At 45.0% G+C, this 12,509-nt stretch overlaps 1 protein-coding gene across 8 annotated transcripts in view; it reads left to right on the top strand.

The window, feature by feature from the left end:
- Positions 1 to 12,509, top strand: part of TMEM94 (transmembrane protein 94) — an 805,258-nt gene that overhangs the window by 614,679 nt on the left and 178,070 nt on the right. For all 8 annotated transcript variants that reach the window (XM_085617011.1, XM_085617013.1, XM_085617005.1 and 5 more), the window contains one exon: positions 10,303 to 10,411. In XM_085617011.1, coding sequence (XP_085473137.1) covers positions 10,303 to 10,411 — 109 coding nt within the window. The remainder of the gene's footprint in view (positions 1 to 10,302; positions 10,412 to 12,509) is intronic.

The following is a 12,509-nucleotide window of genomic DNA, read 5'->3' as shown; positions in this document are numbered from 1 at the left end:
GAAAAAAGATAATCCAAAAAAAGAAAAAGCATAAATGTTTTGATAAATATTAAATCATAGGAAAAATTATTGATTGATAGGTTTTATTTCGATACATAAAATATCTTAAAAGCAATTCAACAGTTAAGAAAAACAGCAGAAAAAACACTTTTCCAACAAGACAATAAAAACAATACTTAATAAATACAATTAGTACAGTAAGATCAGAATTAAATTGATACAGAAAGCCTTGGCAGAAAAATTTAGACACAGCACAAACCACCAAAGTGGATGTGTCGGACAGTAAAAGACGCAGGGCGACTGTGTGATTGCGAGTTCCCAACTGTCTACAAAGTGGTCTGAGCCAATACCTCCTGGGAGAGCAATAGTCAGGGCATTCAAAAAGAATATGTGCCACAGTCTCGACCCGCGTGGAGCAGAGGGCACAAAAGGGGGAGGGCTGGGGGGACAATTTCCACCGGGATATCAAATCACCTACAGGTAGGATCCCTACTCTGAATTTAAAATATAAGGCCCTATCAAAAGGAATAGAAATCATATCGAGATATGGTTCGTAAGCTACCACGTCTTTAATCCTCAAAAAGGCTACAGTTGACTTACATTGGCGTGGATCAACAGTAAGTTTAAACGAAACCCAATCCCAATACAATTTCTTTAGAGTGGCTTTGGGAGGGGCAGATCGAGTAACCCAAGCTTCACCTAGGCCCAACTCCCCCAAAAGATGTTTAACGTCCCTCAACCATTTAATCTTACACCAGCCCCCCATAGACATCACCTCGGACAGTCCCTCCGCATAGGAGGCTAGTTCAGGGACCCTCCACAAGCGGGCCCACAAGAGCAAGGGACGTAGTCGAGCTTGGTGCGCAATTGATCTACAGCCTAAGTCCAACAAAACTGGAACTGTGGGTGTACTCGAAGGGAGAGCCATCAGATCTTTCAAAAATTTGCTCTCTGATTTTGCAAGCACGTCAAGATTGCCTATGCCCCACAACTCTGCCCCATATAAAGCAGCACTAACCCCTCTAGCTTTATAAATCTCCACAACTGGGGCAATACATTGTTTTGTGGAAATACGATGTTCCCTGAGCAAAGCACCACCCACCCTTTTGTGGTTAAGGAGCATCTTATTTATGTGCGGAGTCCAACACATAGAATCACTAAGGCGGATTCCCAGGTAATCAAACTCTGATACCCTCTCCAGGTAAGCAGAGTTCAACACGGGAGGGCGCCCCAATTTCCCAGGTGGATTCATGATCAAATATTTGGTCTTATCGACATTGATCACCAATCCCCTAAGGGAACAAAACTCCTGGAAGCGTTTAAGAAGTTTTTGGAGGCCCTGGGGGGACTTTGCAATAAGGAGGGTATCATCTGCAAAAAGCAGTGTAGGGATCCGAGTGCCCGCCAGGGACGGTGCATCAGCAGGTTCTTGTAGCAAATACTCAACCACCCCATTCACATAAAGAGAGAATAGGGTGGGAGCTAACACACATCCCTGGCGGACACCCCTACTTACTGGAATTCTATCTGTTTTCTCCCCATTCTTACCCCACCGCACCTGTGCATAATTGTCCGTATGTAGTTTTATCAGAAGTGATAGGATATAGGACGGCACCCCAAACCCTGCAAGACCCTCCACAGTTCCTCCCTAGGTACCAGGTCAAAGGCAGTCTTGAGGTCAATAAAGGCCAAATAGAGACTGCCCTTGCCCAGCACCACCACCTTCCAAAGCAAGAGGGCCAGTCTGAAGACTTGCTCGATAGTCCCGGTTCCAGAGTGAAAACCAGCCTGGAAATCAGATAAAATCTTATTGTCATCTACCCATTGGAGGATTCTCCCCAGAATCACCTTCCCTACCACCTTTTGGGATGAACTAATAAGGCTTATGGGCCTGTAGTTGGCGGGGTTGTCCCGGCATCCCTTCTTGAATATCGGGACAACCTCCTCCCCTTTCCAAGATTCCGGTACAGATGCTCCCCCCATAATTGCATTCAATAGGGTGGAAACCAACTTCCCCCATTGCTTAGGATTAGCACGTAACAAATCACCGGGTAACCCATCAGGCCCAGCAGCTTTTAGGGGGACCAGGGACTTGATTACGAGCTCCACTTCTCTGTCGGTAAAGGGATACGCCTCAGTGTCCACTGCCTCAACCATCAGGGTAAAGGAGTAATTAAGAACCCCCTCGACAGGGGTATAAAGGGACAGGAAGTGGCTAAACCAATTCTGGGCTGGGATATTACATGTCTGCAAAGTGTCAACAGGCCTATCCCTAGATCTTACCAAACTCCAAAATCCCCTTGCATTCCTTTCCAGGCTTGCAGCCAGGAGGTCCGCCCAGAACTTCTCCTCCCCCTCTCTTTTTGCTGCCTTTAAAGTCTGGGAGTAATCTTTCCTTGCAAGCCTGATAGCTACCTGGGATTTAGTTTTCAACAGCCCCTACCAGCGCTTTTTTCTTGACTCTGCATTTTTTTGTAAACCAACCCTGCGATTTCGGCAGCAACTTCCTGTTGTTAACACGGGAGGCCATGCTAGGGAGAATAAATAGGTTACTCAATGCCCTAGTTAAGTCGCAGAAAATCTGCGTAGTCTCCTCGGGCGATCGGGTCAGCGACTCCGACTTGCACAGTGCTGCAGCCAGGAGTGCCCCTATATCCGCCACTTTCTCTTCAGACATAATAAGCTTTGCCCACTTCAGCCGTCTACCACAATTAGATGGGAGAACTTCGTGGGAAATAGGTGCTGTATAGGATGATAATCCCCCTTAACAGTTAACCACTGGAAAAAAAAGGGTGAGTGAGAGGAGATTATGGTCACTCTCAATGGTAGGTATGATCTCCATATCCTTCAGAGTGCTCCATAGACTAGCGTCAAGAAGAATGTAATCAATTCTGGACGTATGATTTGGCCTATTATAAGTATGGGCACCCACTAGGTCAGACTTGGACCTCCCATTGACAGCCCTAAGTTCAAATTCCATGTTAAGTGAGTTGATCTGTACCGCCACTTGGGTCCACCTCTTGATGGGAGGCAGCGCAAGGGCAGGAATACCCCTCCTGGAGTCCTCCTCACCACTTCCCAATATATCGTCCAGGCCCAGGGGCTCAAACGTGCAATTCAGATCTCCTGCCACCAAGATGCGAGATTTATTGGGGTGCTGCCTAAGCAGACCTTCTAGTAAGGATATTGTGGCCGATAGTATACCACCCTTCGTGCCTCTGGCATAGACGTTAAAAATGTCCAAGAAGAGGCCACCCCGTGCACCCTTTATAGTAACGTTGAGGAGGTCGGGAGAATTGGTAGGATGCTGAACCACCTGACAGTCAAGAGCAATATCAACCCATATGAGGAGACCGCCCGAAGGGCGTCCCTTCCCTGAAACTGAGGGGACAGCAGGGACAAAGTAAGTCGAATAACCTACCTTGTGACAGGGTTCCCTACACCATGTTTCCTGGAAAATGCAAATGGAGTAGCCCTCCACAAGCCCATTCCAGTCCGGGAGTCCCAGCTTCCTTGAAAGACCCGCGACGTTCCAGCAAAGAATCTTGATATCTGGATCCGCCACAACCGACTCTCTACAGATAAAATCCAGTGGTAAATTGGTGGCTTCATCCAACTGAGAGGGAGAAGAGACAATTCTTTTGTTCGGCACATTGGGCACAGCAGCAGCACCTGGGCAATGATCCTTACAGACCACCCCATGGCACGTGTCGGTTCAATGTCCCGATGGCCCCCCATAATACCCGGGCCAAAATGCCGGTTGAAATAAATGAGGGATAGCGGGATTCACGGGATGGATAGGATCATTGCTCCAACCCCCACCAAAATGTACACCATTGTGATTTGCTGCGGTCCTAGGGTAAAAATAGGTTAAGTCTACTACACTAATGTTTGCCCCCCCAATTGCGTACTCTGGATTGCAAATAGTTTGGGCAACCCTAGTATCTTTAAAGTTAACCACCACACAATCTCCTTCTAGGTGCTTACGACCATAACCTACCCACCCTACCCTTCTCACTCCTAGGATCAACCCATCTAAACCTCTAGGAAGAGGTCTATTAGACTTTAACCAGTGCATGGTTTTATTTTTTAAAGCCTGATAGGATTCATATTGATCTTCTCTCAAAATGGGTACGTTGGTGAGTATGGCAACATACGGGTGGCACTCGGGGGGCAAATTTACCGGTGGAAAAGTAGGAGACGCTTTTGGGAGAGATTCCTCTGAATGGGTTTCTCTGGGGGGGTTAGTGCAAATTCTGGACGAGTAAGCTTGGTCAGGACCAGTGCCCTTAGCAATCCCATTCGAGGTTTCCTTATATTTAGAAGGTCCCTTCCTACCCGGTAACTCAGCCCGGATAGGCTTCTGTACCGGGACAATAAGAGGCTTCGGCACACTCGATTGAGCTAGGCCCAATTGACTAATATCACCTAAAATATCCGTAACCTGAGTAGGAGGTTCATTAACCACAGCCGACAAATTTACAGTGTTTGCTGTGTTAGGGCCGGTAGATATGTCCTGTGTGGGTGCAGCGAGCATCCGGGTGCCACTATCCCCACCCTGTCCACCCTCCTTGTTTTTAGAAAGCAGTTTGATAAGGGTTTTCAGAGAGAAAAAATTATCCAAAGTTGCCTGTTCAAATCTATCCAGCCTCTCTCCCAACACTTTTACTCTTTCCACAATCGGGGACAATAAAGTTTTCATCAGATCTTCAAATTGTGAAATTGTCACAGAGTCGTTAGATGAAACTAAATGACAGTCTGATGTTGGATCAACACATGCGTCCTCAGTCCTAGGACCTAAATGACCCCCCCCCCTTTCCCAACCCAATATTTTTTGTAGCCAACCCCTCACCCGCTTTAGTTCCTGTTCCCCTTACACCATGTTTCCTTAGTCTCTTATGACGTTTAGGGAAGCTGTCTTTACATGGGCTGGCAATCCTTTTCCTTTTAGTGTCAGTTATATTCGTAGAAACCGTTAGAGGTACCACAGGCGGCTGAGGAATATTATCTTGGATAGTTGGAATAGTTGTGCAAGTTGGTACAACAGTGAGTTCACTGGAGCATGAGTCAGCACTACTACTATCGATAGGAGGGGGAATGGATATGGCTGCCAAGCTCTCCAACCTATCAATGCTGGCCCTCAAAGATACAACCCGTAACGGCTCCGGTGGAGGGGATGTCATTACAAAGGGATCTGAACTACATACGGGCGAGGTAACAAGTGCCAGGGAACCTAATGAGGACAGTTTCGACAGAGGAAGTTCTAGGGAGAGAAGCCGCTCTGTCATTACAATCTCCTTCTCTATGACAGCAGCCACCCGTGTGATGAACTGATCCATAGTGCCTATAATACAACTGGCTCCACCCTCACCTCCTCTCCTGAGGCTCTTCCCTGAGCGGGTGGACATTAACACAGGCTATAACAGTGACCAAATGATAATAATAGTAGAACACCCCTATATGTCTCAATGTACCAATGATAATATCAGGGGGGTGACCCAACCCGGCCCTGGACAGCCCCGGACTGCCACAGGCTGCCCGCCCTTTGCCCGGGCTTCGCTCCGTGCTGGACCCGCGCGCGTCCAGCACCGGGAAAGAAGGATGACCACAGGCACTCCGCCGCTCCTTCCGTGAAGCGGGACCCGCAAAGCGGGTCCGGCGAACAGCGATGGCAAGCACAGCAGCTAAGTCCAGGTACAACACTCCCTAAGATGAGGGTCCACTTGCCCAGGAATTAGACAGAAGCACACACAGTCCCACCAGCACCGGGAAAGAAGGATGATTTTAAATGCAGCTGGTGTGCTGGGGGCGTGGCTTGCAGGGAGAGCGGGCCAGGTGTGAACTATTGGCCAGGCAGGGACTCCTGGGAGATGGAGTCCCTGCAGTAACGCTCGCAGCCCTGCTGCTGCCACAGACCTCCCCAGCCGGCGCTGAAACCACAGGCACTCCGCCGCTCCTTCCGTGAAGCGGGACCCGCGAAGCGGGTCCGGCGAACAGCGATGCAAAGCACAGCAGCTAAGTCCAGGTACAACGCTCCCTAAGATGAGGGTCCACTTGCCCAGGAATTAGACAGAAGCACACACAGAAAAATTATATATCATGAGACTTTTATTTATGGGGAAATGTCGTTATTTGAGTGATTACTATTGTTAAAATGAAATAGGTCAGATAAGAGGTTTGTTTCATATTAGATGATTAAGTCTTGCCACCAATCATCTTTAGTTGATGATCTTGTCTCATACCAAAGCATAGCCAGCCTCCGTTTAACTAATAATAGTGCCATGGCTACATATCTTTGAGTAGCGGATGGTACCATTTTGGCTTATTCTAGGAGAGCAAGTTCCAGGTCCAATGCTACTCTACTATTAGTCATATCAACCAGGGTATTTAATATTGCATGCCAACATTGTTGAATAGGGTAGCACGTCCATTCCAGATGAAGGAAATCCGCCTAGTTTGCTTCGCACCACGGGCAGTTGTGGAGTTTGGACGATTCAATCTTGTGTTGTCTAGTAGGTGTAACATATGTTTGGTGTAGGAATTTATAGTGTAGGAGGTTTTGGTGGTGATTGAACAAATTTGTTTGAGCTTGTGCACAGCAGTATGTCCATTTAGTGGCCTGCTTCGAATCTAATGAATCTCCTGTGCAAAGTTCTTGCATCATTGTATAGAGTTTAGAAACCCATCTAGTCGTGTCGGGGGATTTGATTATCTGAGTCAGTGGGGTCAGTTCCTGGGTTTCTCTGGGAACCCCAAGGTAGTCACCGGAGCTGTATGTCTAAGTCTCGGGTATGTATAGGTTGTAAGGGAAAACTGGTGACTATGTTGCAAGAATTGATCATAAGAGCTTAATTTGCCTCTTCTGTCTGTGGAACCAAAATCCAGTATCCTTATGGAAATCCTGAAAGCATCTCCATTTCACCATTGCCTCTTCTATCTTTTAACGAAACTCTGCTAGAGCAAGTGCTGGCTGTCTTGGGGAAAACTTTCTTCAGCCCAGCAGTCTACAGGCACATTGCTCAACAGCATAAGCTCGCTCTGTCTGATAATAAAAGTTCTTTTTGGCCCACCCGTGGAGACTGGTGGTCTAGGTATCATTGGCAAAATTGAATCCCAAAGCTTTCCTTGGGTGCTTCCCGACGCAGAGTTCAAATGTCTTGACTCCGTGGGCGCAAAGATTTTGTGTCTGAAAATCTGGCTGCATGCAGTGTTAATGCCATGCGGCTCCTTGCTTGATATGTTGACACAGTATGTAAAATAGCAAAGCTTGCTGCCATTAGCCTTACGAAACTCATAAAAAGTCAGTCTCAGAATTGGTGAAGGATGGCCTGAATGCCAAACCTGAAATGTGGCCTAGACTTTGTTGACACCATGCATCATTCTATAGCTGGGAGGCCTCAGGGTAGCCATGTGCTATACAAATCCAAATTCATTCATTCATTCATAGCTACAGCCTTTACCTTGCCTGAATATGTGTCATGACGTTTTCTGGAAATTTCCTCTCTGCTATAATGAATCTGCCATTTGATGGCAAGGGACTCATAAGAGTAAAAGCAGAATCATCCTTGGAAAAATTAAAAACAAATTTTGCTATGGTGCACTTACTAGTGCTGTCCTTTCTAGTAGTTCCACCAGCAGTATCATCAAATGTGCAACTTTTAGTCTTCCCAACAATGGCAACCCTCTAGGGTAGCAGGTCTTGCACTCCTGTCACAGGGAAATGCATATCAAAGGGACAGTAGCAGTAGTTGCTGTACTCTCAAACTGCTGGATCTGCTGTCTCTAGCTGCTTTGATGTACCCTGCCACCGTTCTATATCTGAAGCTCCTGAATCTCTTTTTGAATCAGAACAAAGTCCCTGAGATTGGCCCAAATACCCAGAATTGGATTGTGTGGCTGACTCTCAAGTGTGCCTATTTCCGTCTACCAATTCTCACTGGTGTTACCTCTGGCCCACAGTGGGATTCTAGCCTTATCAATTTGCAATACTTCTACTTCTTACTCAGAGGAGGCGATTCATTGGTGCGGTCTTGGACACACCCAGCACAGCTTTTCCTCCACCTCAGAGGATTTCAGACATTTGGTGTATAATCCTGATATTTCACACTGTGAATCTGATTCGAGGTCCGCGTTTCTTTGCCGGTTGGGTTTAATGTCCTCTTGAATCCTGGTGCTGCTGAATGCTAAATGGGGGATGAGGTCCCTGAAGTGGTGCTTAAGGAGACAGTGGCCTCGGCATGAGGAAAGTATTTGTGCTCAAGTGCAGATCTTCTGCGCTGTTCTTTCGGACTTTGATTTGTGGATGCGCCCTTTCAGCTTTGTAGTGAGACGTTCTTTCATTCCTTTATAATCACAGGTCACTGTCACTGCCTGCTCAAGCTCAGTCCCACAAAGGAGATCTTTCAAGGTGAAAAGCCCAAATATCTGTTCTGGTTTCAAAAAAGCCTAAAAAGTCCTTATGATGTTCCATGGCTCCATCACAGTCCTTATCACCACCAGATAGTAAAGACATTTCTTGGACAAGTCACGTTCTGCATTGTGGTGGTGCCCCAGTGGCAACCTCCACATCTCTCTGTACTTCTCCCTGGTAGAACATGTGATCAGTTGCTAGATGGCCAGATAAAGCTTGTCCCTGTTCACTTATATTTCGTGCTGGCCAAGCTGTGACTAAGGTTAGTATTGGCAGAAGGATTACATCTTGCATCTTCTGCTACTTTCTTCATTGGAAAAACTCAACTATCTACAGTAAGAATATACTTCTAGTGAGTGATGCTCTGTAGACATACAGCTGTGAAATTCGTTAAGTATTGATCGTTCTGCTGATACTAGGCCCTTAAGACTTCAAAGCAAAGTTTATATTGTCAAAGTTCTGTGGCACCTATTCATTTAGGCCTACTCTGCCCAGTGTTTTGTCTTCTTTCTTATTCACTCTCTGTGCTGTGCATTTTACCAGCAGATTGAGAATGAGAGAAAACCAGAACATATGAATTTGTTGTCAACATTCTCATGCCAAATCTTCAACCCTCGAATAAAAACATTACACCAATTGGTCGCCCAAAAGCTTATGTCATATTCTGCAAGATTGATAGAAGTGGTTTTATTGCAATCAGTATACAGAACATTATAAAGTAGGCGCTAAGATGTAGACTATTGTAGAAGTTTTTATTTAACAATACGAGGGAGTTACTTTCAGACAATTCCTAAATGTTACACTTCTGTGAAATAAACGCATCAAATTTGAATCCTGAATGCTAGATGAAAGGTGTATGTTCCGCATATGTTTCTATACCCGCTATAGATCTCATTCTGCAAGTGTTTTGTTACAGATGAGTAACTTGTTTCATTTAAGTATTACATTGGTTGTCCGGTTAGTATTTTTTACTTGAGCTATTTTTAAATCCCATTCCCTAATAGGAATATGTATTTTCCCAGAGTCAGGGTGTGCAAGAATAATGGTGTGTGCTGTCAGAAGGAGGACAGCAAGTCCTTGGAACTTTTGCCAGTCTTTCAACTTTGTTCTTCAGCTACTGTTGTGGGTTAATCAAAAGGTTTATCACTAACAACACAGCAGAGATGATCTAGACTTATGAAAAATTTACATTGTTAATCTACCTTACCCTTGTAGCAATCCCAGGGCACTGGTTGTTGGCATGTATCTTCTTACACTTCCTGTGGAGGGATATCGCTACTACCTGAAATTTGTTAATAGTGCGTCCCACTGTTTGGTGGAATTGGTATTGATCCCCTCTCTCCATGTATTCCTTTTGACACTCTGGTTGATGTTAATGTATCCTCCCCTTGGATATGCGGGACAGTTCCTACCCTCTGCCGCTGCGGTCCTGTTCTCTTTCTTGTTCCATAAGAGCCTTATCGGTGGGCAGATATCGTATTTACCAGCTGATGGGGAGTGCCTTGTTTGTCAATAAGTCTGCATCCTTCAAATCTGTATATGGATTGTGTCTGACCTCAACTTTGATGTGCACCCCGGTGAACATTTCACCTCAATTCTTTGTCTAAAATGCCTTTAACCATAGTCAGATCATGCAGCTTTAGGACAGTTGATTAGTGGCATTTAGCTGTTGCTCACTGATAGAAACAGTCATGTACTTAGCAGAGCTCATAAATAATTCTTACTCCTGCAATGTTGATGGCCTCCATGGTACAGTTCTGGTACTTGTTTGTCCATTGGTGCCAGATGATTCACTTTAGGTGGGGTTGTTGACAGGTACTGAATGTTATTATATATTAACTATTCTTGGTAGCAGTAATTATCCTACTGACCCACTGCCTTCTCCCCTCTAGCCATGTGCGAAATGATGAAGATTATGCAGGAATACGGCGAGGTGACCTGCTGCCTGGGGAGCTCTGCCAGCATCCGGAACAGCCGCCTGTATTTGCAGAGTGATGTCAGGTAAGGCTATAATGAAGCAACATTTTGAGTTCAGTGGTTCATTGGGTTGTTTGTATATGTCTAGGTCTGTACATGTGAGTTTGTCCTATGATCATATATGTGTATGTGAGAGTTGTATGCAGTGGATTAAGTTGCATCTAGCAGTTTGTGATGGAGGTTTATAGGTGGCAAATTGTGTTCTTACTGTTGCTTACCACATATGTCCCAGGATCATCAATACTGTTGCACTCCTATTGAGTTACTCCAATTAAACTCTTGAGGCTTACTCTAAATTGTGGTGTATTTTAAAACTGGGTTACAATTTCGATTAATGCAGTATTATTTACATGTGGGTAAGGAAGTAGTTAAAATTTGATACACAAAGAAAACCACTAAACGTTAGCACCTTCTGCAAGATGTGCCCCTAAATGATTTTGTATGTATTATTATCAGCATCATTGTTTTGTTGATGATAAATATAAAAATGAAAGTTGTAACATATACACACTTAGTTCCAAACTCAAAAAATGAAAAGCAAAAACATAAAAGTCCCAGGTAACGAAAGGTTTGCCTAAATAATGCTTGTATTGTCAACCCCATGCACCTAAATATCAGTCATATACAGACTACTTATAAAGTGCTTGGTGCTGCATAGGGTCACGCAGTGCATATTGACAACCAAAGTGCAAGGATGTATATTGTAAAAACGGTTGTAGTTTATGAAGGGTATAATACCGAGGAGATGAAACTTCTATCTGATGTGTGGAGGTTTTGGAATTACGATTGTCATTATTGTCAACCATGTTTCGACCCAGTCATGATTTTGGGTCGTTTTCTCGACGGAGGACGTGGAGACTGAGCACTACAATGATGAAGTAAAATTTATCTTCATAGTTTCAAACACCGCATTTCTGCACTTGAGCATTGTACTATTTTCCTGCCAAATCACTTACCATACTTGATGTTGTGACTACCATTATCATCATCATCTTGTTAATATTACAACCAACATCCTGTATGATCTGGCCGTAGCAGGATTTTTTCTACCTCATCATTGTTGTGCTCATTGTTGAAACCAGGAAAACTATTGTGAACACTTTCAACTGGCCTTACCTGTGACTCCTTGATCCAGGAACTAGGAATGTAGGACAGGAAAGGGAAGGTGGTGGTCTCTAGGGTTGGAGGAAAGTTTGAAATTTTAAAGAAGGTGGCACTTTAGTTTTGTCTCGCTTCCCACTATAGCCTCTAAAGTGGAATAAATACTAGCAAATTTGTTTGGACCGTAATGTCTCCTGCATGGTGTACAGTCATGTCTTCCTGCCCTGCTTTATCTTGTATGCTGAATTTGTCCCTAGTGTCATGCTAATCTAGCATGTGTGCAGAGGCCAAGACTTGTCCCTTGACATGCGTAAGGTTCTGAACTTGTATGTGTCCTAGGGGGGAATACTGTCCTTGTCATGGGTTTAGTACATAGAGCGGTAGTGGCAGAGGGTAATCTTTTGTGAATACATAATTGTGACCGGGCCTTTTCATCTCCGTCACTGGAGTGAAGGTCTACTTGCCAGCCCATGTAAAATTCCTCTTTCTGTTCATTTACCTTACCCCTATTGCTAAATTCCAAGTGCATATTGTGCATATCGGTGTGCATAGCGGGCTTCATACTTGGACGGTGTGTATCATTAACGAGTTTTATATAGTGCACAACTACCCACACAGGGTTTCCTGGCGCTCTAGCGGCAGGTCGGATATATGCAGGCCCTACTAATTCAGAACAGCTAGGTCTTCAGCTGTCTTAGAAAGATGGTCAGCGAGGTACAGCTTCTTAAGGGTTCTGGTAAAGTATTAAATAACCTAGGCGGCTGATAAGCAAATGATTGACCTCCTATGCATGCACATTTGACTCTGGAGACAGTGCACAGGGACAGTTCGTTAGAACAAAGAGACGGGACGGCTGATATGATTTCACCAAGTTGTGGAGATAGTGTGGGCCTGCCTCTGATGTGGCTTTGTGAACACAGCACAAGGTTTTAAAATGAATTTACTTATCCACAGTGAACCAATGAATCTCCCAGAGGAGGAGTGAGACCCAAGCAGCTTTGGAGGGTCTGTATAACATCCT

This window comes from Triturus cristatus, chromosome 7 (genome assembly GCF_964204655.1).
Source record: "Triturus cristatus chromosome 7, aTriCri1.1, whole genome shotgun sequence".
Lineage (NCBI taxonomy): Eukaryota > Metazoa > Chordata > Amphibia > Caudata > Salamandridae > Triturus > Triturus cristatus.
This window is presented reverse-complemented; position numbering and strand designations above follow the sequence as displayed.